This window comes from Chelonia mydas, chromosome 20 (genome assembly GCF_015237465.2).
Source record: "Chelonia mydas isolate rCheMyd1 chromosome 20, rCheMyd1.pri.v2, whole genome shotgun sequence".
Classification (NCBI taxonomy): domain Eukaryota; kingdom Metazoa; phylum Chordata; order Testudines; family Cheloniidae; genus Chelonia; species Chelonia mydas.
The window spans coordinates 11,001,003-11,028,282 of NC_051260.2; the positions used below are offsets into that span (position 1 = coordinate 11,001,003).

Consider the following 27,280-nt stretch of genomic DNA (forward strand, 5'->3'; position numbering starts at 1 on the left):
AAAGCTAATATCTTCTGGGGCATATTAACAGAAGTGTTGTATGTAAGACACAGAAGGTGACTGTCCCGCTCTGCTCGAGCTGTTGAGTTCTCAGCTGGAGTCCTGTGTCCAGTTCTGGGTGCTGCACTTCAGAAAAGAGGCAAACAGGAAAATCCAGAGCAGAGTAACAAAAAGGATCGAAGGTTTAGAAAGGAAAGATCTAGATTCCCGTGGTCCTGCCTTAGCTGGGCGCTTCTCTAGCTAGCGGCTCAAGGCCCTTCCAGCTCTACATTTGTAGGAGATCTAAGCTTTAGCCCAGTGTACACACCTGTGCTGTAGGAGACCCCCTCGGCCTGAGAAGGGATTTGAACAGGGACATCCCACTGCCCAGGGGGGTGCCCTGGGCAGTGGGTGGGCTATAGAGTGGGGAGGAGATTGAGAGCACCCTGAACACCCCATAGCCCAGGACCCCTACCTGGGTGATGGGGAGAAGGAATGGGACTGGGGTCCCTGTCAGAGAGAGGAATTGAACCAGGGTTTCCCACATCCAGGGTGAATGTGCAAAGCCCTGGGGCTGAGGGTTAAAAGCTGGAGTAATGCATGTGCTCCTGCTGTTCATGCAAGACCTGGCTTGGGGCTGGACTCCAGGAGAGGGGCTCTGGGCAGTGGCCAGCAGAGAAAGGCGCCCCCTGCAGCCTGGATCTGGGCACCTGAGAGGACCCCCAGCCCTCGCTGGTCTCTGCTATTGACTGGCTTAGCTGGCTGGCGTTTGGGGAGCTCGTTCTTAGGCTCCTCTCTCCCCACGCGGATTGTACAGGGAGCCGGGGCACCCTACACAGGCTTTGGGGATGCTGCTGAGTGGCTGGTGCAAATGGCGTCCCAGGTCCCACACTCTCCAGCAGGGGGAGCAGCACATGCAGCCGCACACATAGGTCCCATCCTGTTTAGCAGGCTGCAGTGGCACACACCAGCCCCATGTGCTCCAGCAGGGTGCACTGGTGCATATGCACACACAGGTCCCATCCTGACCAGCAGGGGGCAGCAGCACACACGGCCCCATCCTGACCAGCAGGGGGCAGCAGCACACACATGGTCCCATCCTGACCAGCAGGGGGGCAGCAGCACACATGCACACGCACACAGACACACACACACACAGGTCCCGTCCTCTCTCTCTCTCCCCAGTGCTGCTCGCACCCACTAATCATGCCCGAGGGTGACCAAGGCAGAGCCATCAATGACCAGGCGAGGAAGGGTCTTTAGAACACATTTAATAATAAAACAATAGAGAGTGAGCGCCTCCCTGAGGCAGGAAGCTGGATTCCCCCCCCCCCCCAACCAATTAGTGACAACAGCCCCCCCCGCCACCCCGCTCACTTTCCCTCGAGCGGAGGGCGGGGAACCTATTTTTTTTCCCCCATTCATCAAAAATTTCCAACCCTTCCCCCCCTTCTCTCAAACCAACAGCAAATAAACACAAAACAAAGAGGGGAGAGTGTCCGCCATGGGGAGGGCGTCCCAGGGACCGTCCCCCCAGTACACAGCACCAAGGGGCACCAGGGCTCTGACCTCCTGAGCTGGGATCTGCCCCCACGGAGGGCAGAGGGTTGTGGGGGGCTGTTTGGAACAGCCAATATAAAGTGGAAGGATAAATACCAAGAAGAGGATCCCCCACCCCGGCTGGCAGGGGCTGCTAGCTGTAGTGCAATTTTGACTCTCGGCTGCTGCACCTGCCCTGGGAGTGGCTGCAGAGATTCGCAGGGCTGGCGTTTCTGATGAGCCCTGATCCCAGTGGGCCACGCTCCAGTCAGAATCCAGCAGCTGCCAGAGCCCCACCCCCAGCCACGGGATCCCGCCCTCGATCCCCTGCCCATGGCCTGCGGGAGAGAGGAAGGAAGACTCGGCCCCCAATTTGCCTGAGGCACTGACGGCCTGGACCCCAGAACGGCCCTGGGAGCACGAGTTACAATCTCATCTGAGCCCCCCCGGCCCCGGGAGAGGGAGGGTCAGGATCCAGGGCTCTGGCTCAGCCTGGCAGAGCGAGGAGTTCCCGGCCCTGAGAAGGGTGTGCTGCCTGGGATCCCAGTGACAGGATGGGGGCTCCAGGCCAGCGTCTGGCTGCACGGTAGCTCCAGTCCTGGCCCTTCCAGCAGCCTGGCTGTCCTATTTGCTGGCACCGGCAGTGCTGGCATCTGGACTGGGCCACTAGGGCAAGAGCTGCCCTTTCCACATAGTGCCCACCTGGAGCCCAGAGCCCCCTCAGACACCCCTCCCGCCGGAATGGCTGGGGTCAGTTCAACAGCAAGTGCCGTCTGGGAGTGAGACCAGGTACCTGGCAGCGAGACTAGGCACCAGCGCGTGGGGCAGCTGGCCCAGGGGGCAATGGGGCAGAGCCCGTGGAGTAGGCTGCTCTGGCATCCCTCTCTATGGCAGAGTCTGCCCAGACTGGGGACAGCTGCACAGGAAAGCCAGGCAAAACCCAGCGCTCTCCATGGGGGTCCTGCCAGGCTATGCCATCCCTGAGGGCCAGCATCGGAGGGCAGTGCAGGGCTAGCTCGGGGCCACCCCCAGATTTCATACAGGAGACATAACATAATAATTTAGAGATGCTGCGAGGAGGCTGGAGGGGAAGGGGAATGGGGCTGGGGAGGGGGCTGGCCCTACAGCATGGGGTCAGTGCAAAGCAGGGAGCACCTGGGCCAGACCTCCAACCACATGAGAAAATTCCTGATCATAATTAAGAAGATTAATACTGACGTCGAAGGGTTTATTGCACTTGGAGAGACTTTAAATTAGAGCCCAGAATCCTGGCCGCAGCCCCGGGGCCGCCCCGCCCCACTTGCCGGGCTGCGAGCTCAGTGCTGGCGCGGGCACAGCTGGCGGGCCATGGCTTCGGCTTCCTATGCTGCAATCTTTGGCATCGCTGAGAGTGGCCCCGAGGACCCCTGACTGGAAGTGTCCATCATATTCCTCGGGGGAGCTGCCTCAGACAGGAAGTGGGCTGGGGAAGGCAGGAAGTCCTGCCCAGCTCCATGGCGGTGGCTGCATGGGGTGATTGTGCTTGTCCGGCCTAGCTCCGGCAAGTCTGAGTGGACGGGCAGCTTGTAAACTGTCCAGTTCAGACTCCATGACCCTGTGCCAACACCAGCCGGCCGGACAGAGGGACGGCATTTCACGCTGGGCCGCGGGAGGAGTCCACGGCTCCGCAGAGCCCAGCAGGGCCTCCCGGCAGCCTTCAAGTATTGCCCATGGCTGGAGAGCGCAGCCCTCAGCATCTGACCCGCCGGGGCGCCCGCAGAGGGCAGTGGGTGGCTGCCGGGGTCTGGCGCCGAGGGAAGGCAGAGATGCCACCCCATAGGCACAGAGCGGGCAGGGCGCTCTCCAGTTGCTGCTGCAGTCCTGGGTGCTCACCTCATGGCCCCCCACGGTGGGGCTTCCTTGGGTCTGTCTCTGCCCCATTGGCAAGCTTGCTGGGTGCAGCCCGTCCTTGCTGTGCCAGGCCGCGCCGCCCCGCCCCGATGCTGCTCTGAGGCGGCCGCACCAGAAAAAGCAAACAAGACAGACAGACAAACAGAGCCCAGACGCGCAGAGCAGCTGGGCGGCCCTGGCCCCGCTATGCCTCTGAGGCCGCCTGTGGCTTGAGCTGAGCCTTCTCCATGGCTGTGCCGTAGGGCAGGGAGCGTTTGAAAAACCCCAGCTGCAGAGACAAGAGGCAGAGAAGCAGGGCAGTGAGCGCACAAGGCAGCACTGGCACCAGCAGCATGCCCCAACGGCCCCGAGAACACCTGCCCCATCTCCCAGGCCCCCTGCTCCCGTCACTTGCCCCACTTCCGCTGCCAGAGCTGGGCACAGAACCCAGGAATCCCAGCCCCTCCCCCTACTGATCCCCAAGCTCCAGAGCTGTAACTCCAGTCCTGGGTGGAGTTATTTCTGGGAGACCCTCGCCTGCCCTTTCCGTGCTGGCACAGCCCCACCCTGGCACTGCTCTATCCCAGCCTGTGGAGAGCTCCCTCCTCACGGAGGGCAGGCCCCACACTAGAACCTGGTGGATGTTCACAGGTGTTGAGACCCCAGCCCGCTGGCTCAGGACCTGCATGGTGCTGATGCCTGTTCCCTGCCTGGGGAGGGATGGATGCCCACGGGCAGCGAGAAGTGCCTGCTCCCCAGCTGCACGCCCGGGGAAGCTGGCACCGATCGCCCAGTGGTGCGGCGAGCCTTGCTGAGCTGAGTGACGCCTGCCGGCCCCGGTGCAGTGTGCCCGCAGGGGGACAGCCAGGCCTCTGCTCCCAGGGCTGGTTCTGGAGGCTGCTGGCCACCCCCCAGCCCCAGCCCAGGCACTCTCCAGCTCCAGCCGGCCGCTCCCGGCCCCGTGCACTCACCTTGTACAGCACGTAGATGAGCAGTGCCAGCAGCAGCAGCCCGAGCAGGATGGCCATGATGATGATCCAGAGCGGGACCCCGTGGCTGCTCTCCAGTTTCGCCCACTGAATCGCCGTGGACACCTGCCGACGCCGTGAGATGGGGAGGGTGAAACAGCAGCTGGGGCCTGGGCTCCCCTCACAGCCTCCTGCTTCCCCGGCCTGTAGCAGCCTGCTCTCCTGAACCCCATGTGGGCCCAGACCTTGTTCCCACACCCTGAGCTCCCAGAGCTGAGCTGTCAGGCCCAGAGAGCTGACCAGCCTGGAATGGCAGGTTAAGGCCCTCTCCTACACACGCACTCAGCTGGTCACTGGGCCGGGGGTGGGGGTGGTGGGGACCTGCCACAGGCTCCTCTCACCTGGGACTTGGCTGGGCTTTGACTCTGCCCCAGGCACCCCCCATGTGTCCCCCTCTGCCCCACCCGCTCTGCATGGCCCATGGGCAGCCACTGACCTTTAAGGCCTCGCTGGGGTAATCCTGGGGCTGGATCTTGTAGGGCATCCTGTGGACCTGGTACACGGCCTCGCACTGCAGGGCCTGAGGCTGGTTCTCTTTCTGCAGGGAAACCCGGAAGAGCAGGTTGGCAACATACAGCAACAGGATCTGGAGGGTAGCGGGTGCACCGGCGCAGCTGGGCGATGGCCGCGGGGAGAGGGCGGGCTCAGGACAGGGCTGGGCACTGCCAGCAATCGGCCCTTGGAGCTCACGCATGGCCCAGATGTCGGGGCAATTTGCTTCTGTTGGCTTCAGGTCCAGGAAGCCATGGGTGCTGGTAACACAGGGGTCAGCTAACAGCCCTGGAAGGGTTTTGCAAGATGCAGCTGCCTCTGGGGTGGGGAGATGACCCACCCACAGGGCAGGGCACCACCAGAAGGGCCAGGACCCTGGTTTTACACCTTCCCTCCACTACCCTTTGAGCAGCACAGTCAGCCCTTCACCCCTGGCACCCAACTGGCCCCCCGCAGCACAGCCATTCTCACCCTGGGGGCACCCACACTGCAGCATAACACCCCCTCATGCAGCATTGGGGTCAGCACTGAGTAAGGGGAGAGCATCCCCCAATGCTTCCTGCACACCCTGGGCGCTCTTTGCTGGTCTCCCATCTCAGCATTGACCAGGGCTGACCCTGCTTAGCTGGAAAGGCCCAACAGGCACCAAGAGCAGCATGCAACAGCACCAGCTCAGCTCTAAGCTACCAGCTGTGGGGCTGCCATAACAGCAGGGCTGACGCCGCACCGGAAAAAGCTGCGATGGGTGACCCCAGATACAGTTGCAGCGAAGGGATCCTGGCTGGGGTTAGGAGAAGAGAGAGGACGAGCTGACCAGGCTGCAATCAGGGGACACTGGGCTCTGTCCTGGGCAAATTTCGTTAATGATCTGGAGGACGGCGTGGATTGCACCCTCAGCAGGTTTGCAGATGACGCTGAACTGGGAGGAGTGGTAGATATGCTGGAGGGTAGGGATAGGATACAGAGGGACCTAGACAAGTTGGAGGATTGGGCCAAAAGAAATCTGATGAGATTCAACAAGGACAAATGCAGAGCCTTGCACTTAGGATGGAAGAATCCCACGCACTGCTACAGACTAGGGACCGAATGGCTAGGGAGCAGTTCTGCAGAAAGGGACCCGGGAATTACAGTGGATGAGAAGCTGGATATGAGTCAACAGTGTGCACTTGTTGCCAAGAAGGCTAACGGCATTTTGGGATGTATAAGTAGGGGCATAGCCAGCAGATCGAGGGACGTGATCATTCCCCTCTATTCAGCATTGGTGAGGCCTCATCTGGAGTACTGTGTCCAGTTTTGGGCCCCGCACTACAAGAAGGACGTGGAAGAATTGGAAAGAGTCCAGTAGAGGGCAACAAAAATGATTAGGGGACTGGAACACATGACTTATGAGGAGAGGCTGAGGGAACTGGGATTATTTAGTCTGCGGAAGAGAAGACTGAGGGGGGATTTGATAGCTGCTTTCAACTATCTGAAAGGGGGTTCCAAAGAGGATGGCTCTAGACTGTTCTCATTGGTAGCAGATGACAGAACAAGGAGTAATGGTCTCAAGTTGCAGTGGGGGAGGTCTAGGTTGGATATTAGGAAAAACTTTTTCACTAGGAGGGTGGTGAAGCACTGGAATGGGTTACCTAGGGAGGTGGTGGAATCTCCTTCCTTAGATATTTTTAAGGTCAGGCTTGACAAAGCCCTGGCTGGGATGATTTAGTTGGGGATTGGTCCTGCTTTGAGCAGGGGGTTGGACTAAATGACCTCCTGAGGTCCCTTCCTACCCTGATATTCTATGATTCTATGAAACAGATGTGAATTTGTGGTTGCAACAAGCAATGGAGCTGGGAGAGTGCAGGGGTTGGGATGGCCACCAGGTGCTGTTATCACCTCACATCTGGACACAGGCTGGCAGACAGGAGCCCAGCTAACCCTTGCTGTGGGGCTGAGCAGGCAGGTGCATTGCTGCGGTCCTGGGAGATGGCTGAGCAGGCAGGTGCATTGCTGGGGGCTTGGGCAGGCAGGTGCATTGCTGGGGATTGCTTGGGGGCTGGGCAGGCTGGTGCCGTGTGCCACCCACACATTGCTGCAATCCTTGGAAGCAGCTGACACCGCCCAGGGTGATTCTCGCGAGTTGGTCTGGAGGAGTGGAGGGGGGGCGCGAGACCCCGTTTACCCCTTCCCAGGTAGGATGGATCTGAGCAAAGAGCCTGGTTGGGAGGGAGCAACAGGTGCCCTGGGATGCTGTGGAGACTCAGGGAGCTCATCCGTGTCACAGCTCCCCTGGTGTGGGAGGGGGGGAGAGAGAGTTCCTAGAGAGACCCAGGGCAGGGCTGAGTGAGTGGGAGCTGCAATGTGGGGCCTCCATGCAGATAGACAGATGGCAGAGCCAGCCTGCCCAGAGCAGGGAAAGGGGAGCCCCACCCCCAGCCTGCCAAACACACTGGCAAATGGAGGGAGCCACGCAGACACCCAGGGCTGGAGGGGACTGAGGCGCTAAAGAAGAGCTGGCAGCCCTGGGGGACAGACAGCGACTCAGGAGGCCCCTGCTGACAGGAAAGCTGAGGCCCCAGGCTAGGCCCACATGGGGAGCATGTGTGGGGGGCTCCCAGACATGGCTGCCCTGGGGGGTGGGGGTGGGAGGGGACAGAGCAGCACTCACCTGCTGGAAAGTTTTGGCCCATATCCGGAAGTAGAGCTTCAGGCTGACCCGCTGCTGCTTCTGCAGCAACCCCACCTGGCAGGTCAGCTGGAAGCACTCGGCCTCGGGGCACTTCTGTGGGGAGAGGCCATTGGACAGAGGGTCAGGGACACAGCAAGGGTTGGGGCCCAGCAGAATAGAAGTCACCATCTCCAACATTAGACCTTGGGACACCTGTGGCCACTGGCAAGCAGCCCCAGGAATGGGGGCTCGGTGGAGACAGCCCGGGCTGAGAGCCCAATGACTGGGATTAGCCTCGGCATTCTGAAAGGCAGAGCAACCATTGCTGGCACCAGGCTCTGCATGGAAAAGGAGGCTGGTAGCAGTGGCAGAACCAGAATGCAGCCACCTCTGGTGCGGGACAGCACACAGCAGTGCTGCGTGGGAGTGGGAGGAGAATCTGAATCCAGGTGCAATGGCAGGAGGCTGGATGCACCAAACACTCCTGAATTAGAACAGGGCAAGGACATGGGTAACACTCTGCTCATGCGTGCCAGGCCCGTAGGCCCTGGGGAGTGGGTGTCGATTCATGACTCTCTACTCCCAGGGCTGGGCGGAGACTGATTCTTGTGCGCTGTTCCCCCAGCAGTCACAGGGCACCCTGGGTGCAGCTGCACACAGAAATCAGCGACCCCTGGCCTGGGGTGTGCAGAGTTCAGAGAAGCACTGACCAGGGTGTGGGGGCTCCCGGAGGACCCACTGCTCCGCGCCGCGTCTCGTCTCTGCAGGTAATGCTGCTCCGAGCTGGGAGAGGCGGTGGGTCTCTGCTCCAGCTGCAAACACATTCCAAGGAGAGTGAGTCACCTTCGTTTGGCCCCCCACATGCCCTGTGCAAGGGAAGGGCAGGGTGTGGATGCCAGGCCTGCAAGGCCCCCGCTAGATCCCACCCCCACTGGTAAAGGCAAACACTTCTGACCTGCCCCACAGCTGCCAACCCCTCTGACTGCAATCCAGCTGTGACTCTTGCAAGAGAGATGCCAGCCCTTGCCCAGGCTGTAGGCACTACGGCTTTGTAGCTGGAGACCAGACCAGGTCACCTGTACATTAGCTTTGCTCAAAATAGATATTAGTCTTATAAGAATGTTTTTCGTGTCTAGACTCTATGGAATACTTGTACATTGCTGTGTGTATTACTTCTGGGGCAATTCTGCACCACTGCACATGTGCAAAATTCATGTTCCGTGCAGACTTTTTTTCTCAGCAGAAAATACATTCGGCTGAGACGTGCTGCAGCTACACCTTTCACCCACCAGAGGCCGCTGTGGCGCCAGAACAGAGCCGCCGCTCCCAGGCAGGAGCAGCGCCAGCTGCAGATAGGGAAGAGAAGAGGCTGCATTCCTCCAACGCCCTGCCTGTGGGACCAGGTCAGGAGGTTTGGGCTATGGGGGGGATGGACAGTGTGTGGTACATGGGGCTTCTGGGTGGGGCCCACAGACTGGGATTCAGAAGGGCTAGTGGGAGGGAAGATTGGAGCAGTGGCTGAATGGGAGTGGGGGGTGGCTGAGTGAGGGCGCAGGGGCACATGTGGACAAGGGGTGCAGGGACATATGGGGGGAGGGGGTCAGCCAGTGTCTGCATTGTGAAGGCTCCCTAACAATCCCCCTTCTCCCCAGAAAAAAACCCTGTTCCATACTTTTCCCACCCACACCCAACAACCCTCCAAATTCACATCCAGGCTTCTTCCCAGCAATTACTTCCCTCTCCCTCAGCTCCTATGTTACCCTGATTCCCCCCAGCCTTTGCACTGCTTCTGAGGAGGGCAGGAAATATGGTTCTGTATTGTAGTTTAAATGAATTATTACTCAAAGTTCTGTATTAATATGCCTAGTAAGGCATCTATTTGTCAATAAACATTCAGGAAATGTTTTTTGTTGTTTGTATTGTTAGACAGACAGACTTGCTGACAGGTATTTTGGAATAAATTACCAAAATATTGGAACTAATCTGATTATACTGTGTTATTTTGATAAATAAAATTGTGTGCAGAATTTTTAATTTTTTGGCACAGAATTCCCCCAGGAGTAATGTATTCATTTCACTGATAATGTCTGGGTCCCATGGTATAAGGTCAGATTTCAGTGTCTGCTCTGTAATGTGAAAATGTTTGCTTTGAAACTGCCAATAGAACCAGACAAACCACTGGGGAATGTCAGAGGACAAAAGACCCTCCACCCAGGAAGAGGAGACATGCACATGGACTCATCCCATCATCCTGAAATCTGGGGGAAGGGAATAAAAATTCCTGACAAGAAGAAACAGCATCTTTTTGGCTGTTTGAACTCTGAAGGGCCAGAGACTCGAAACTGAGGCCAGAGATCCCCAGGGGATTCAAAGACACTTGGAAAAGACAGATCACTACAATGCTTTCCCTCTTAGGACTGAGATGGTAACTCATGGTGTGTGTACATTTGCTTGCTTTAACCTGTAAATAACTCCCTTATTGCTTTTTCCTAGTTAATAAACCTTTAAACAGTTAAGTAAAGAACTGGCTACAGCTGTTGTTTTTGGAGTAGGATCTAGAGCATCAGTTGATCTGCGGTAAGTGACTGGTCTCTTGGATGTGGTGTGACGATTTATCATTAAGTCCAGTGGCAAAACAGACTGGAGAGTCTGAGGGGAGGGTCTGTGACTCCATGGTAAGGCTGGTACAGCGATCCAGGAGTTTTCACAGTTGTTACTGGCTTGGTGAAATCGAATTACAGAACATATCACCCACTTGGGGCGTCTGCCCTGCTTCTGACAGTCTGCGTGACTCGGCACTCAAAGTCCTGAGCTGCTCCGGGCAACGCGACATCGGCAACAGGAGCCAAGAAGGGGCATGGGACGGCATCCCCCGCACAGAAACACACAATATAGTTCAACGCCATCGGTCATTGCCAAAGCAGGGGCTGCGGGTGGCAATGAGAAGCATGGGGGGCAGGGCGAGAGTAGCAGGGGCTGTAGGTCAGGACTGGGGCATTAGCTGGTTTCCCAGAAGCTCTCACCTCCTCTGTGCTTGTCCCTCCCAACTCACTAATTTTTGCGATTCCTGAAACAAACTCCAACCCCCACCAAACTGCCAGCCCCTGGAAGCCCTGACTCAGCACGTGGCTGGCCCAACCTGAGCCCCTGCTGCCCTGCCCCAGGCCCCTGTGCAGACAGCGTGGTTAGGGGACTGCCCCCTAGTGGAGAGCCCCAGCCCATCGCAGTACACAAAGGCTCGCCCTGCCCGGGGCCAACCCTGCGTCCCAGTTACCTGCAGCTTCAACGGGTTGACAGGCTGGTTGGAGGTGCAGTTGGCCGGCACCAAGTAGCTGGTCACGTACATCACCGGTTTCCCCTGGAAGCTCACAGGGCAGCTCAGCTCCAGGACCCCATGGCTGATGGTGCTGGGACCCTCATTCACCAGCTGCAAGGGGAGAGAGGAATGGGAGGGTCTGTGCCAGGCGGCAGTGTCCCGCGGGGTGCCGGGCTCACCGGGAATGGGGCAGCCCACCTGGCTGTGCCGTGGCCTCCCGGGGCCCATGACCCCCAGGCGAGAGGAGAAGAGAAAGCAGGGAGTGGGACATTCCAGCTGGCCTGGACAGAGTGCCCCGGTGGAGTGTGCACCCCCCCCAAACATTCCCTCTCAGTATGGGCCCCCAGGGCCTCCCAATCAGACGAGCCCCACAGGCAGCCCCTCTCCTCCCATACTGGCCCCACAGAACCTCCCTCCCCAACCTGTCCTGGCCCCGCAGCCCCCCTAATATCCCCCAGCAGAGGGGCTGGAAGATTGGACTGCTTCTACCCAGCCTGCAGGGGGTATGGCGCTGCTCCCTGCCCCGATGCTGCCAGCCAGGGGAGCTGTGCTGCGAATGACACCCACCTCATACACATGCTGCACCTCGGGGCCCACGTCCTGCTCCTTCTCTGGATTTCTGCCAGGCTTCCAGCCCAAGATGGGGAAGGACACGGCCTCAGGCTTGGAGACCCTGCGGGGCAGGCGCAGGTGGTCACTGGCTGCTGGCCCTGGGGATCAGTCCCTGCAGCCCAGTCAGCCTCTGCAGCGTGGGGCCACTGGCGATCTGCGCTGAGAGCTGCTGAACTCGTGTCATGCAGGGGCCACACAACAGCCACAGCTGGGCCAGGGCTTCCCTGCCGGCCTGGGCAGGATGTGAATTAGTGACTGGGGGAGGGGGCCATTTTCTGGAGGGGCACTGGGGGGCTACAAAGGAGCAGCTAGCAGGACCTGGACTCAGTGCTGGCCCCCCCAAGGCCAGGCCCCCTTGGCTCAAGGCTGGGCACACTCACCCGTGTGAGGAGACCCTGGCGGAGGCCTCGACGCGGAGTGGGAACGCCACCACCTCGCTGCGGGAGTTGTTCTCATTCTTGCTGTGGAGAGAGCAGAGCGTGTCACGGAGCAGCCCGCTCCCCTGCACGGCTCCCTGCTGCGCCCCGCATGGCTCCCTGCTCCCCTGCATGGGACGGCCCACTCCCTCCGTGGGGACAGCCCTGGCACCTCCGGGCCTGGCCGGTCAGAGCCCCGGCACCTCTGGACTTGCCACATTTGTTACGAATGTAAAAGAATTGCTTGAGCCCTGGCACCTCTTTCATTACTAATTAAGCCCTGGGCGCATCTGGGCTCCAGCCTGGGATCCTCCCTAAGGGAGCAATGGGGCTATGGAGAAGAGGATGCCTGGTATTACCTCCGGATCTGGAACTCGAACTGGATGGTCTTCTTGTTGTCACGAAGATGGGGGACGGTGAAGCGCAGGCCCCCCCAGAGCTGAGGGACAGAGGAGAGTTAATAGCTCCATTCTCCCAGCTCCCTGGAAGGACCTAGCTCCCCACCTGCCCCTGATGTGCCCACTGGCCTGTGACAGCCCAGCTCCCCATCTGCCCCCAATGTGTCCCCCGGCCCCTGACAGCCCAGCTCCCTGCCCTCCCCTCTCCCCTGAACTGCCCCTGGCCCCTGACAGCCCAGCTCCCTGACCTCCCCCCTCCCCTGAACTGCCCCTGGCCCCTCACAGCCCCTCCCCCGATCTGCCCCCAGCTCCCTGCCCATCCCTGACGTGCCCCTGGCCCCTGGGCTCATCCGTAGGGGAGCTGGGCCCTCGGCAACACATGCCAGCAGCTCCCAGCAGCAGATTTCCTGGAGACAAAGGGAAAAATTCCCTGCCTGCCCCACCCCCGCTCCCCTGCCTGCCTCACCCCCACTCCCCAGCTCCCCAATGCCCAGCTGTCCCAGCACCCCACATACCGCAGCATGCAGCCACCCTTGTGCCCCACTGGCCTTGCCCTTCCCAATGCCCACCTGCCCTAGCACCCAACCACCCCCACACCCAGAGCCTCACCAGGCCGGGCACCCCAAAACCCCACCCTCCCCAATGCCCACTGGAAATGGCCAGACACCTCAGTGCCATGGCACCCAGCTGTCCTGCCTGGCCTCTCAGTTAGGTGGCCACTCCCAGGGAGCAGAGGGCACTGCCCAGTGAGGACTGCCCGGGGCAGCTCTCCAGGGTGCTCCAGCTGTGGGACAGCTACTCACACTGGTGCCCGACTTCATGGGGTTGCCAAGGTCACAGATCACCATGCGGGTCCGGTTCACTGACTCGTAGGCGCAGCTCAGGTTGGTGAAGTTCTGCACAGGAGGGGAAGGAAGCTGGGATCAGAGCAGGGCTGCAGGGGAAGGGGGTCTGCAGAGGACGGGGAATGGAGGGGAGAGGAGATACCGGGCCCTCTGCCCGTACCCACCCTGCTGTGGGGAGCAGAGGCACACCTGAGCTCCCCTGCAGGAGTCCCGTCCCCAGGGGTCCCCTTACAGCAGGCAGCACATGCCAGGCCACCCTGTTCTGGGGGCTCAGACTGGCACCGAGGGGCCCATGCCAAGGAGCTGCAGCCCCGAGCCAGGGCCATGGGCCCCATGGCACTGCGAAGGAGCAGCCGGGAGCAGTGTCCCTGGAGCCTGCATCACTCCCAGAGCAGAGGGCCTTGCCCAGCTGTGAGCCAGCTGCGGCATGGCTTGCGGGGTGCTCCGATCCCCGGGTGTCTCTGCCACCTACCCCATGGTTGCGGATCACCCCAGAGTAGTCAGCCTCAGCGGGCAGGATGACGTAGAGCTCGGCTTCGTAGGCGCCACCCTCCCCACGGTTGCGGGCGTTGAAGGTCAGGTTCAGGGCATTCTTGTCACCCAGGTACACCACGCTGTGCTCCCTGCAGGGCACAACGGGCATGAGAACCAGCAGGCACATCCTGGCCTTGGCGCTGCCACATCCAGAGACACGGCCCCTCCTGCCCCGGCACGGCATGGCCAGTCTACCTGCTGCCTGCACAGCGCCTGCCAGCCAGAACCCCCATTCAGCAGCTAGTGGGGGGGGACCCTGCTGTTCACACAGCTGTGCCCACGCTGCCTGCGCTCCGCCCAGCTCCGCTTACACTCAGCGCCAGGCTAAGGGCTTCCATATGTGGGCACAGCTGCTTTGCGTTAGGCCACGTGTGTGGGGGAGGGGGAGTCACGTCGCCCACGCAGCTGGGGTACCGCAGCGGGCCTCCTCCAGGCCGGGCTCAGAGCTCTGCGAGGGAGGGGGCTGAGCTCCTGCCCTCCTCTCACCGCATCGGGGCCTTGCCAGGAGGGTGAGCACCACACCAGACCCAGCCGCCTCAGGCCCATAGGGCCGGGAGAAACTGGAGCAGGTCCAGAGCAGAGGGGGGCACTCCGGGCAGCGTCCCTGGGCTCCCATCCCGCACCAGACAGAGGCGATCCCCACCCCACCCCACTGACCTGGGGCCTCCGGGGACTGCCCAGCCCCACCCCCAGGGGGCAACTCTCCTCTCACACCCCATGACCCAGAGAGCAGGGCACCATCAGCCGCTGGGCACCCTGGGCAGCAGGAGAGGGAGGGAGGGAGGTGGAAGGAAAGGAAGCTGATGGGGGGGTGGGGGGGGAAGCTGGCATCCTGCTGTAGGGTACCTGAGCCATGACCCCCAGACACCACTCCTGCGCTGTCCCAGCCAGATCTGGGCAGACCTGCCCCAAAGTCCAAGGCAGCAGGTGCCCTGAGGAACAGCCCCACCTCGTGGTGAGGTAAAGAGATCCCCAGGGTCTCTGCCACACGCAAGCACCCAGAAAAGATGGGGCTGCAGCCCAGAAACCCAGCCTGGGGGAGCAGCATCACTCATAGCCCCCTCCCTGCCCCGCCCCCAGCGCTAACTGCCCCTCCCTGGCCCTAACTGTGCCCCCTCCCTGCTCCGCCCCGCTGGCAACTCATGCAGAGTGCCCTGCTCTCATCCTCCTGGGCGGCTGGCCTTGATCCTTGCTCCCAGCCCTCTGCACTCTCAGCCTGACGGGGGTTGCGGGGGGTTGCCCTATGCCCGGGCTTCCCAGAGCATCCTCAGCGCTGGTCCCAGCATGGACCCTTCACTGAGACGTGGGCAGGGTGCTGGAAGCTAGGCATGTAACCCAGGAGTCCTAGCTCCCAGCCTGCAGAGGTGATGCATGGGGGGGCCCCACATGGGGTCATGCCCCCCCCAATTGCTTCCAGGGTTTGCCGGCCAGGCCCCTTCCCTGTGAGGCAGCTCCTGGTGCTGGCAAGCTGCAAGCTGCAGCCGTGGGGAGAGGGAGCAGCAAACAGCTGGGAGCTGCAGGGAAGGGCCGCTAGGGTTGGGGGGAGGCGTGACTCAAGTTGTTTGGGGGGGGGAACCTTTAAATTGTGCCCCCCCCGCTATCATCAGGCACCAGTCGTCTCTGCCAGCCAGCACCGCTAGACCACATTCCCCCCACAGGGCGGGGCTGCTCCCCCTGGGCAGGCTGCTGCCCACAGCTCACCCCACGCTCTGAGCTGGTCACTGCAGATGCCCCCGGGCATTGCCCCTGCCCGAAGTGCCTCCTGCCAGCCTTACCCAAAGACGTCAAGCTGCAGGTCGGGGACGCAGATATTGTCCTCGCCACAGTCCAGCTGGATCTGGGCCTGGAGGTCAGAGAGAAGGGGTGGGGGTCTGTGTGAGCAGCGGTCCTTGTTGGACCTCCCCAGCGGTCTCTACAGTGACAGCAGCCTCCATGCCCCAGGACTGGCCCCCCGAGGCGGCACGGGGTGAACCCCAGAGCCTGGTGCAGACCACGGAGCTGCCCAGCTTAGCACTCAAGGCCCTGTCCCAGCGCTCTGCCCCTCAGCTCCTGGGGCACGACGGGAGAGGGATGGGCACAGCACAGTCAGCCAGGGCCCCATAGAGAGCTGGGGGACCACACAGCCAAGACCCATGGTGCACACACATGGGGAGCCACCCGGCCCCATGGTGCCTCCTGGGCCCCATCTCTTCCACTGGTGCATCAGGGGGTGGGGATGGCAGTGCTGGGGGGTGGGGGTGGGTGTTTTATTTCTGCCTGCCCTACCTTTCAACTACCTGAAGGGGGGTTCCAAAGAGGATGGATCTAGACTGTTCTCAGTGGTAGCTGATGACAGAACAAGGAGTAATGGTCTCAAGTTGCAGTGGGGGAGAGTTAGGTTGGATATTAGGAAAAACTTTTTCACTAGGAGGGTGGTGAAACACTGGAATGCGTTACCTAGGGAGGTGATGGAATCTCCTTCCTTAGATATTTTTAAGGTCAGGCTTGATAAAGCCCTGGCTGGGATGATTTAGTTGGGGATTGGTCCTGCTTTGAGCAGGGGGGTGGACTAGATGACCTCCTGAGGTCCCTTCCAACCCTGATATTCTATGATTATATGATACCCCCAGTGCCAGGGCCAACCGGAAACAGAACAGGGCGGGCAGCAGCTGGGAGCTGGTATGCGGGCTCCAAGGGGGGGTGCTAAGGAACCCGCGGCCTGGGGAGAGGCACCTTCTCATGGTGAGATTGGATCTAGGGGACCTCCTGGGGGCACAGCAGGCAAGAAAGCCCCTGGGAAATGGCCCTGGGAGCCCGATTTGATCCCTCCCTCCCAGGGCCTGGCCCTGCTGACAAAGCCGGGCTGGCAACCCCCCAACTCTGAGATCCAAGCTGGGGCTCCCCTACCCCGGCCAGGCCCTGCCACCAGAACAGAGCCTGTAGTCCTCAGCACCCGCTACAGAGGAGCCCGGGCAGTGTGGCGCCAGTCCCCCTGGGAGGTAGCAGCAGGTCTCCACCCCTCTTTCCCCTCGCACCTTCCGCTCGATGTAGCTCTTGGTGAGGTAGTTGAGGATGGGCTGCAGCCCGTGGGCGTCTGCTGGGGCCTGTGGGTCCAGGCCGAAGTTCAGCGCCACGTGGATGGAGGACAGCTTGTCGCGGAACTCCGACTCGTTCTGGGGAGAGAGGAGTGCTCAGGGGCAGCACAGACCCGGCTCTGGCCCAGGGCTGGCACAGGCCAGGACCCCCGGAGCACTCCACTGCCATGGCAGCCTGGCCAGTGCAGACCTTCCGTGGCCGTGAGAGCTCAGGTGCACTGGGCAACGTTCACTGGGGAGCCAGAGAGAACCACAGGTCTGGCAGCCTCCCCATCAAGCCCCCTATACCCTCCTCACAGGCGAGGGCTGGCTCTGAGCCCCCTGGGGATCAGGTGGGTTACCCCAGCGCAGGGCTGCGGCTCTCGGCTGGGCTGACCCCACTTACCCGGAGGTAGATTTTCATCTCCCTGCACTCCTCCAGGGCGCCATTGTGCACCTTGATGGTCTGCGCCAGGTGGGGCTGGCGGGAGTGCAGGAACAGCGCCCGCTTGATGGCCCCCTTCTGCTTCAGGTGGTCCAGGTGCAGCTCCACAGTGAACCCTGTCGAGGGAAGGAGAGGCCAGGGTGACTGGAAAGCTCAGGGGCCAGGGCAGTTCTGCAGTCACAGCTCCGGGACTCAGCAGAACCCCACTAACTCCCCACCTCTCTTCACAGAGGCACCAGCTGGCCTCAGAAGGGAGCCCTTCATCTACCACTGACATGCAGCCACCTCTGGGGCAGGGCTCAGCAGCTGTTTAACAGCACACAGCAACCTTACAAAGCAGTTTAGGAAGTAAAGATGAATTCCTGTGTCCCACTGGAATTAAGGGGAATTTAGAGGCAGAAAGAAATTACCCAAGTTTGAACTGAACAAGAACACAGGTCACCAAACAGGTCACCCCAACCGCGGGAAAATGTTAATGTTCCCTCTAATTTTTGACAGGCTGTGAGTGCAAAAAATTTCTTCTGTGCAAATTTTTGGCAGGCCGTGTGCGCAAAAAATTTCTTCAGTGTTACATCTCATCTGAAACACAGCAGTGTCCCCAAGTGCTGGGGTCAGCATCGACTGCATGGGGAGAGCGCCCTCTGCTGAGCCCTCACCCCACTTCCTGCAGCACAGTGCCCCATCACCGTGCTGGGATACTGGTTCAAAAATCAATCAGGTAATAAATGACTGAGAGCGAGTTCCCAGCACTTCATGAACAGCGACAAACTGAGGGAAAGTGAGTAAATGACTTGCCCCAAGGGAGCAGCACAACTGAGTGTAGGACCCAGGAGTCCTGGCTCCCAGATCAGTGCCTCAACCATGAAACCACCTTTCCTTAGGGGGACAAGCACCCCCTACTGACTCACCAACAGCAGTATGCGCTGCCCCCTTGGTTCCCACCCAAGCCCTGACCTTGCTTCACTCACCTACCCCACACTAAAATGGACACGCCCCCACTGGCTGCCTGGTTTCCCAGTGCCCCGGGACAGTGAGACCCCAGACCAGGGGATTCTGGGAAGATCTGGGGCAGCACTGGGCTCCTGGCTGCTCTGACCGGCGCCCGAGCTCATTACTCACCGATGGAGTCGGGCACGTGCTTCCCCGAGGCGTTGAGGCAGAAGCTCAGGTTTATGCTGCCGAGGGGGGAGAGAGAGAGACAGACATGCAATGAGCCTGGGGCAGGACAACACCTGGCAGAACCTGCCAGGGCCCTGCCAGAAACAGCACAGGGGCAGAACTTACCCACCGAGGGGGCAATGGCTCGGGAGCCCTGCACAGACCTGGCAACCCATGTCAGTGCAGATGGTCAGTGGTAGAGCCAGGAGCAGGACGTAGGAGTGCTGACCCCAAGTCCCAGGCTCTGCCCTCCCCTTAGTTACCCACTCCTCTGGGAAGGTGGATGGAGAGAGACGCCCTCCTCATGGTGCAACAGGGAAACTGAGGCACAGAGCAGGGAACTGACCCGGCCAGAGTCACTGGCAGGGCTGGGAATGGGCACGGGGCCCCTGGTCTGCACTATGGCCACAAGTTGTGCTCCTACCAGACCTGGGCTGCCCCAAGGCTGGGCGACAGCTAGACCCAAGGGGGAGAGCCCTGGAGCCCTGAACCCAAATCCCAGGATCTTCAGTTACCCCAGAGCCAGTGACAGCTCCAGGGCTGCCGCCTCCCCACTTCCAAATAGCCCTTAGATTGCTGCCCCCCCAATTCCGGAGTTACGGACCTATCCCTATCTCGCACCCTGTCCTTGGTGCAGCTGTGAGCTGGCTACCAGCAACCCCTGGTTAATCGTTAACCCCGAAGGCAAGCAAACCACTGGAGGTGGGAGCAAGATCATAATCAGAGCGAGGGGATTCTTCAGGTCAAATCCTTCCCAGGGTGAAGGGTGCGGAGGGCTGCTACAGCACATAGGGGCATCAGGAGCAGCACCTGACTGGCCCCTTGAGGCATTCCTGCCGCCCTACCCCCTGTAATGCCGATCCTGCCAACCCTCCCCACCCCCCACTGCCGATCCCCCTCCCCACCCTCTCCCCCCTTCTAATGCTGATACCCCCATCCGCCCCCACTCCAGGGCTGAAGCTGCCTCCCCCTAGCTGCCCCGCCCGCAGCCCCCCGGTCCAGGCGGGATAGCCAGCGCCCCAGCTCCCTCCAGCTGGCTGCAAGTGCCTCACAATCGCTCATTCATGGAAGGGGAGGGCAGGCGGCCAGCAGCCCCTGTTGCTGAGCAACGGATAAATAGCTTGCGATAAACAAACCCCCAGCAGGCCCGGGGGACATTAACCCCCAACGCCTCCCTGGAGCGAGACCAACGAGCCGCAGGGGGCAATTCACACACGCCATATCCAGCTACGCGGGGTTACACCCAGGGGGCTGTTGGGGGGGTCCCCCCCCAGAGCGGAGTTCATTGGCAGTGTTTCAGCGAGGCCAGCCCCAGCACTTGAGTTCATAACAAAAGCTAAAAGGAGACGCTATTTGCCCGACACCCGCTTAGCCCCGCTGACGGGGCTGCGGCCGTCTGCCTTGCCGGATCCTCGTGCACACTATGCACAGAGTGCATTCCCCACCACCCCACACTGCAGTGCAGCCACCTCTGGGGTGGGACGCAACAGCTGTTTAACCACAGATGCGGCAGTGCAGGGCAAGAAGCGAAAGAGAACCCAACAGCCAGTCACCTCAGCCGAGACTCTCAGACAGGCAAGCTGCGTCAGAAGAAGTCGATGGAAGCAGCACCTGTCCGGAGGGAGGCCCTGAGCCCCGCCCGGTGCTCTCCACCCCCTGCCGGCAGGGCACATCTCGAAGGGGGTGTGTTACCTACCAGGCCACGTGGGTGTCGGTGCCCTCCAGCGTGCAGGATCGCTCTTCAGGGTTGAACATGGCAGGGAAGATGTTGAGGGAGGCGCTGGCGTAGACGATGGGGCGGCCTCTGTGTGGGGGGCAGGGGGCCAGGAACGACAGGGAAGATGGTCACATGCTATATTCACAGCCTGAAGGGACTAAGGCAGGGTTGGGACTGGGCTGACCCTGACGGGGTGATGGGAAATGGGGCCAGACAGCTCGGACGCTGCCTCTTCTGCCTGCCGAGGGGCTTGCTCCCTGGCTGGTGTCAATCAGCCCCATGCTTCTCTAGGGCTGGGCCATTCACACCAGAGAGGATCTGACTCCAGATTGGTCCAGGTGGGCCAGGAATCCCCAGAGCAGCTGCTTCCCCTCCCCGCCATGCCCAAAGCGATGCCAGCCAGGAGCCGGGGATGCCCATGGCTCAAGCTGGCTCCCATGCCATCCCCCAGTGTTGCCGACACTCTAGGAAACGAGTTCCAAGCAGGCTGGAGAGGACCACCGCTTGGGTAACCTCCAGCCGGGGGCAGCCAGCATAGGGCGGGGGCAGACGGTCAGGTGGGCACAAGGACCCGGTGTGCAGAAACACTATGGTGGGCTGGGGCAGTGGTGCCTTTAGATTCCCACAGCCCACGGCTGAGGGCAGGCCTGGCGTTGCTGACCCACACAGTGTGGGCTCCTGGAACCAGCCCCCAAATCCCCAGGAAAGAGCCCACAGAGAGGAACAGCACCTACCGGTACACCATGACCATGTCCACTCCGAATGCACCCACAATCAGGTCTGCAGGGCAAACACACACACAGATCAGCTGGATCCTGCCGCAGGACAGCATCCCTAGGAGCCAGAGCCCACAGAGAAGGGGAAGCAGCATACGGGCAGGGCTCCATCAGTGCTGTGCGTCCCCTGTGCTGGGGAGCGAGCAGGGAGCTCATCGCCAGGGGGACGGTAGATGTGCACCAGAGGGGAGCTAGCAGGGAGCTCACTGCCAGGGGGACGGGGCAGGGTCTGCGCCAGAGGGGAGCTAGCAGGGAGCTCGCTGCCAGGGGGACGGGGCAGGGTCTGCGCCAGAGGGGAGCTAGCAGGGAGCTCGCTGCCAGGGGGACGGGGCAGGGTCTGCGCCAGAGGGGAGCTAGCAGGGAGCTCGCTGCCAGGGGGACGGGGCAGGGTCTGTCCAGGGGGAGCGAGCAGGGAGCTCGCTGCCAGGGGGACAGGGCAGGGTCTGTCCAGGGGGAGCGAGCAGGGAGCTTGCTGCCAGGGGGACGGGGCAGGGTCTGCGCCAGAGGGGAGTGAGCAGGGAGCTCGCTGCCAGGGGGACGGGGCAGGGTCTGCGCCAGAGGGGAGCTAGCAGGGAGCTCGCTGCCAGGGGGACGGGGCAGGGTCTGCGCCAGAGGGGAGCTAGCAGGGAGCTCGCTGCCAGGGGGACAGGGCAGGGTCTGTCCAGGGGGAGCGAGCAGGGAGCTTGCTGCCAGGGGGACGGGGCAGGGTCTGCGCCAGAGGGGAGTGAGCAGGGAGCTCGCTGCCAGGGGGACAGGGCAGGGTCTGTCCAGGGGGAGCGAGCAGGGAGCTTGCTGCCAGGGGGACGGGGCAGGGTCTGCGCCAGAGGGGAGCGAGCAGGGAGCTCGCTGCCAGGGGGACGGGGCAGGGTCTGCGCCAGAGGGGAGCGAGCAGGGAGCTCGCTGCCAGGGGGGGATGGGAGGAAGGTGGGCAGGCGAGTGGCAGGTTATCCCATGGCACTCAGCACCATTCCAACTGGCACTAAGCTATCCGCAGCACCTCAGCCTGGCCCAGGGTCCCACCCAGGCTGTGCTAGCCCAGCAGATGTCAAGTGTAGTCTCCCCCCTGGGGAGAGCCGGGCATCGCATCCCAGCAGGAGGCACTAGAAGCAGCACTCGTCCCAGATGCACACTGCTAGAACTGGGGGAGAGGAGGGTGCAGGAGGCAAGAACGGGGAGCCCAGAGCCAACCAGGGATGGAGAGACGGACAGGCAGACAGGCAGGCAAGGGAATGGAGCCTGCCAGGAACAGCGCCTCCTCTTGGAGACAGAGAGCAGTGCAGCCTCCAAACAGCCAGTTCAGGCACCGGGCACGATCTGTGCTCAGAGTCATGATGCTGGCTGCCTCTCCCGGGGACCAGGTGGCTGACACCCCACCCCCCGTGGGGACTAAGAGGGCCAGGCAGTCACAGGGGGCAGAGCCAAGTCTCCCCTGCGCCAGCCCTCACCTGGGTAGCCGTTTCCGTCCAGGTCCTTGGCTCCGCGGAGGGCGAACCCAAAGAAGTCAGGCGAGCGGCTGGGCGGCCAGTGCCCCTTCAGGACCTGGGAAGGCTGGGTGTTCACCCCGCCTGCCTGTCCATTGTACACGTACACCACGCCCTGCTGCGCACCCCCGCCGAAGGGCGCCCCAATGCCAATGTCTGGAGGGGAGACAAACACCAAGGTCAACAGAGGAGTGTGAGGCACCCTGAAAGAGCTGGACCCCGCTCCCATCCGTCGCCCCCAGCACAGGCAGCAGGGAAACGGGCCTAGGGGTTTACGGCTGGGAAAGACGGCCAGCCACCAGGAGCCAAGCTCATCCATGGAGCCGTCCCTTTCAATGCCAGGCAGCGAGGGCTGCAGGGACTGACCCTTCCCCTGGTTTCTATCTCACACTCCTGCCCTCCGAGGTGGGTGAGGGCCGCTGGATCTCCACAGTTGGTAATTCCACCCAGCAGGGGGCTCCAGCACCGGGCCCCTGACACGCAGCAGGGAGTGGTCAAACTACACCGGCGCACACGCCTAGCTTAAATCCCGCGTCGGCTGCAGCCAGCAGGGGGCGACAATCACGCACGCATGTGCACTAACCATTATAGCCATCCTGATCCAGGTCTCCCAGTGGGACGACGGTGCTCCCAAAGCGGCCGAACTCCTGGTGCCCGGTCAGCACCATGGAGGCATTGGGCTCCATGCCGCGGGGCTGCTGCAGGTAGATGTAGACTCTGCCCACCTCCTGCACCCGCCCGTCCTCTGTCTTCTCCATGAACAATGGGGCACTCACCAGCAGGTCGTCCAGGCTTCGGGATGGAGGGGAGAGAGAAAGAGAGAGCAGGGGCTTCGAATCTGGGTTCGTGCTAGAGCAGCCGACAGGCCCAGAGGGGCAATGAGGGCTGCTGAGCCGGTGGGTAACTCGTCCTTCCACCACATGTTCAGCAGGGGGCGACATTCACAGCACACTGTTGCTTGGTGGTGCTGCTCCAGCGGCCAGGTCATCCGCAGCCCTGTTCCTGGCCCTGGGCAGAGAGGAGCCTGGGGTGTGTGTGGGTGTTTGGAGAGTGAGCCCGCCTCAAATTCACCCCACGACGGGGGCTCCTGCCCAAAAGGCTGAGCCTGGGTCCCCCTCTGGGCCTCGCAACCTGCTGGAGGGGTGGCCAGGCCAGACCCAAATGATGCTGCGACCCCACATGCCAGAGCAGGGAGCCAAGCCCAGCCCCATGGGAGAGGAACCACCACTGTGGGGTGCACTCACTCTCCAACAATCCCTCCCCCACAGTGCCTCCTCTCCACTCCGGGCCCACAAGCCACCTGGAACCGCCCCCGCCACAACTCACCACGTGTCAGGCGTGACGGGGCCCTGACTAGAACCCAGGAGTCCTGACACTCCACGAGACTCCTGCTCCAAACCACTGTACCCCACTCCCTCCCAGAGCTGAGACCAGAACCCTGGAATCCTGATTTCCCAGTGCCCACTTGGGGCCCTGGGGCTTGCCACCGACATGCTACAGAACCCGAATGGCCATTTGCTATAAAGCCTCTCGCCCTCACAGCTGGGAAGAAAGCTTTTTTTTAAAAAAAACCATCTGTGTCGTGTTAACTCTGAAACCTAAGGACAGCCACTTCATGTGAGTTTTTAAAGCTCTTCCACAGCCAGTTAACACCTGCAGGAGAGGACAGAGAGGGCAGCTGCATGGCAACAGCTGCACGTGTCTCACGCCGGCATGTGTGGGTACAACTGTGTTGTGGTGGGAGCTCAGACATTGTCTTTGCCATCCCAGCCCCTGCTGGAGGTACCATGCGGTCGCCCTGCCTGAACCTTGAGAAGGCAGCTGGATTGGGGCCACAGGCACCTGCCCGTGGCAGATGAAACACCTCCAGCCTTGGGAGCCAAGCCCCTTTATGGGGTTGGGGCATAGAGCAGGGTCACCTGGCCCCACAGGGTATGTCTACACAGCAATTAAACACTCATGGCGGGCCTGTGCCAGCTGGCTCAGGCGAAGGGGCTGTTTCATTGCGGGTTAGACCCTGGGGCTCGGGCTGGAGCCCGGGCTCTAGGGCCCTGTGCGGTGGGAGGGTCCCAGAACTAGTGAAACGGCAGGGGTGGGTATCTGACTGCAGTGCAGACACACCCAGTCATTGCCAGGGAGGCCCAGGGGTGAACCAAGGGTGCAGCCCAGTGGGGAGATGTCCCCTGTCACAACCCCTGTCACATGCGGTGCTAACCAGTCCCTGCTGGCAGCCTTGGCCTAGGCAGAAAAGGCCACACAGCCCTGGCTGAGCAACCCGCTCCCCCATGGGGCTGGGGAGAAGCCGACCCCCTGGCTCCAGCACTGCCACCGGGCTCCATCCCCTTCACCTAGTGAGACCCAGGGGCTAGGATCCTCTGGGGTTCCTGTAGCCCTGTGAGTGTGCGCGCGCAGAGGGTGTGTGCATAGGTGTGCACGGGAGGGTGGGGGTGGGGTGTGTGCATGCGCACGCCGGGGGATAAGTTGTGTGCGTGTGGGAGGGTGCGCATGAGCAGGGGGTGTGTGTTCGAATCAGATCTGGGCCTGCTGCAGGAGGCGCCAGGAGCCAAGGGCTGAGGTCAGCCACTTCCTCAGACGGGAGAGGAGCTGCCACTCCACCCCCACCCCCACCCCCCCGGCCCCCACTTCCACCCTCCCTGGAGCCCGCTCCCGCCCACACACCCCCTGGGCCCTGCTCCCATCCACACACACCCCTGGCTCCCGCTCCCGCCCACACCCCTGGCTCCTGCTCCCGCACCCCGCCCCCCGGCTCCGCTCCCACCCACACACCCCCTGGCCCCTGCTCTCATGCACCCCCCCGGGCCCCGCCCCCTCCCACACACCCCTCCGGGCCCCGCTCCCGCCTACCCCACCCCCACCCTCGACCCTGCTCCTGCTCCAAGCAACCAAGGCCATGGTGGGGGTGGGGTGAGGATGTCTCTCAGCAGGCCATATCTTGCAATGAAGCAAAAGGGTTTTGGGGGTGGAGGGGGTTCTCCCAGTGTGTGACCCAGCACTTGAGAGCGGGGGGAACTGGGTCAGGGATGCTGCTCTGTCCCATCCCCTACGACAGGGGATGCTGCTGGGTCAGTGGGCTCCGAGCTCTGCCCCCTCCACCCCTGCACTACACAAGTCCCCATGTGCCTCCCCTCACCCACACACTGCTATGCCTCCGATGCCAAACCCCCTGCCCCCACAACACAGCCCAGCCCTTTTCTGCTTGACCCAACTGCCCCCCTTAATCCATCAACGCCCCAGTAATGGCACAGACACACCCCGGCTAGCAGGGCCCCCACTCACCCATCGCTGTTCACGTCAGCAGCAGCCACCGCGTAGCCAAAGTAGGCTGCCATCTAGGGCGGGAGAAAGGGAGTGCTGGGTTCATCAATTAGGCTGCAGATTCCCATGGATTCTGCCCCCACCACTCCCCCGTCCTGCCACAAGTGAGGAAACCTCTCAGGGCGGGGCCCACATGAGAGGCTGAGGGCCAGGGGCTCCCTCCAGTTGGGCCAAGCCATGGGCTGGTCCTGGCTCTGCAGCAGGTGGGGTGAAGCAGGGGCTCCGGGCTGACTCCCCGTGGTGAGCAGGGGGCTGGTGCATCCGATCCCTGGCCTGAGACAGGGATGCTGCCAGGATGACAAAGGGATTTTCAAAGCTCCCCTTTCTAGTCGTCCGCCCCCCCCGTGTGCTGGCGCAGACACCCTGAGCCTGTGAGGAACCAACGCCACACAGCACCAGCTCCCCATCTCATCCCCAGCTGCTAAGCGCCATGCGAAGGGACAGGGCCCAGCCGCTCTAGACAGTGGCACTGCCCTGGGCTCTGCCCCTTTGCAGCCAGGGATGCAGCCAAAGTCATGCCTCTACAGAGGCAGCTGCTGCTGCTGGGGCCATGGGACCACCAGCCTGGGGAGAGCGCTCAAGAGACGATCTTTCTATTAACATGCCACCCACGCGCCAAAACAGCGACAGGCCCCTTGCGCGCTGGCTTGGGTGGTATGTCTGCTGTTTCTCGTGCCCTGGCACAAATGCTGGGAAGGGGGCTTTTTCCCATGCTGCAGGAGATAATTCACCCTCCTCCCCTCACAGACAGGGTTATTTCCAACAAGGGAAGCACTTCTAGCCCCATGCACCCCCATGGTGCTACCCAAGGGCCCTCTGGGTCAGTAACACATGATCTGGGTAAGGGCCGTGCCCCTCCCCCTGGGAAGAGCTGGCAGCTCCCACTCAGCAAGGGGCCTAGCATGCATCGCCTGCCACCCATTGCCCATGGGGCTCGTTCGATCCCTCGGGGTGGCCTCATTCCAAAGCCCTGCTCAGACGACAGAAGAGCCCCTGCCGTGCACACGGGCCTGGATCATGTGGCCAGCGCATCCTGCTCACCTGCTCTCCAGAGAAGTTATACAGGGACTTCATGTCCGATCCATTCAGGACAGTGACCTGGCAAGAGAAGACCCAGGTCACAGCTCGGTCGCCAAGTCCCCATTCCAAGCCCGCAGGGCTGAACCACTCTGACCGGGACTCACTCCCGTCCCAGCCCCCAGGTGGTTTCTATTCTCCTCCTCTGGACGGTTCTGGCCCCGGCAGCCCCTGCTCACTCCACTGCTCTGCTGACCCAGAGCGCAGGCCAGGGATCTCACCTGGTGTTTGCAACTTTGTCAGGTAGAAAATCCAATTCCCACTTCTCTGGCGCCTCACCTCTGAGGGGCTCTACCGGTGATGCTCACAGCAGCTAAGCGCCCTCCCCACGTAAAAGATGGGAAACCACACCAGAGAGGAGTCATGAGCCCTCATCCCCACCCCCGCTCTAACCACTAGATCCCGCTCCTGCCAAAGCAGAATCCTGGGGTCCTGAGTCCTAGCACCTCCCCGCCCCCACTCTAACCTGTAGACCTCACTCCCGCCAAAGGAGAGAGCAGAATCCAGGGGTCCTGAGTCCCAGCACCTCCTCGCCCCTGCCCTAACCTCTAGACCCCTCTCC

The 27,280-nt window shown here is 61.6% G+C and overlaps 1 protein-coding gene across 4 annotated transcripts in view; it reads right to left on the reverse strand.

Annotated features, from left to right (window-relative positions):
* Positions 1 to 1,233: 1,233 nt before the first annotated feature.
* The window catches only part of ITGA5 (integrin subunit alpha 5), a 50,985-nt gene continuing 24,938 nt past the window's right edge, over positions 1,234 to 27,280 (reverse strand). For all 4 annotated transcript variants that reach the window (XM_037883939.2, XM_037883940.2, XM_043532855.1 and 1 more), the window contains 21 exons: positions 26,683 to 26,739; positions 25,603 to 25,655; positions 22,889 to 23,097; positions 22,270 to 22,461; positions 20,783 to 20,828; positions 20,028 to 20,135; positions 18,293 to 18,348; positions 17,135 to 17,289; positions 16,690 to 16,827; positions 15,451 to 15,518; positions 13,614 to 13,764; positions 13,100 to 13,192; positions 12,258 to 12,337; positions 11,863 to 11,943; positions 11,438 to 11,543; positions 10,829 to 10,981; positions 8,265 to 8,366; positions 7,555 to 7,668; positions 4,852 to 4,953; positions 4,359 to 4,481; positions 1,234 to 3,676 (listed from right to left, as the gene is read on the reverse strand). In XM_037883939.2, the coding sequence (XP_037739867.1) occupies positions 3,593 to 3,676; positions 4,359 to 4,481; positions 4,852 to 4,953; positions 7,555 to 7,668; positions 8,265 to 8,366; positions 10,829 to 10,981; positions 11,438 to 11,543; positions 11,863 to 11,943; positions 12,258 to 12,337; positions 13,100 to 13,192; positions 13,614 to 13,764; positions 15,451 to 15,518; positions 16,690 to 16,827; positions 17,135 to 17,289; positions 18,293 to 18,348; positions 20,028 to 20,135; positions 20,783 to 20,828; positions 22,270 to 22,461; positions 22,889 to 23,097; positions 25,603 to 25,655; positions 26,683 to 26,739 (2,271 nt within the window). In that variant the 3' untranslated portion in view covers positions 1,234 to 3,592. The remainder of the gene's footprint in view (positions 3,677 to 4,358; positions 4,482 to 4,851; positions 4,954 to 7,554; positions 7,669 to 8,264; positions 8,367 to 10,828; positions 10,982 to 11,437; positions 11,544 to 11,862; positions 11,944 to 12,257; positions 12,338 to 13,099; positions 13,193 to 13,613; positions 13,765 to 15,450; positions 15,519 to 16,689; positions 16,828 to 17,134; positions 17,290 to 18,292; positions 18,349 to 20,027; positions 20,136 to 20,782; positions 20,829 to 22,269; positions 22,462 to 22,888; positions 23,098 to 25,602; positions 25,656 to 26,682; positions 26,740 to 27,280) is intronic.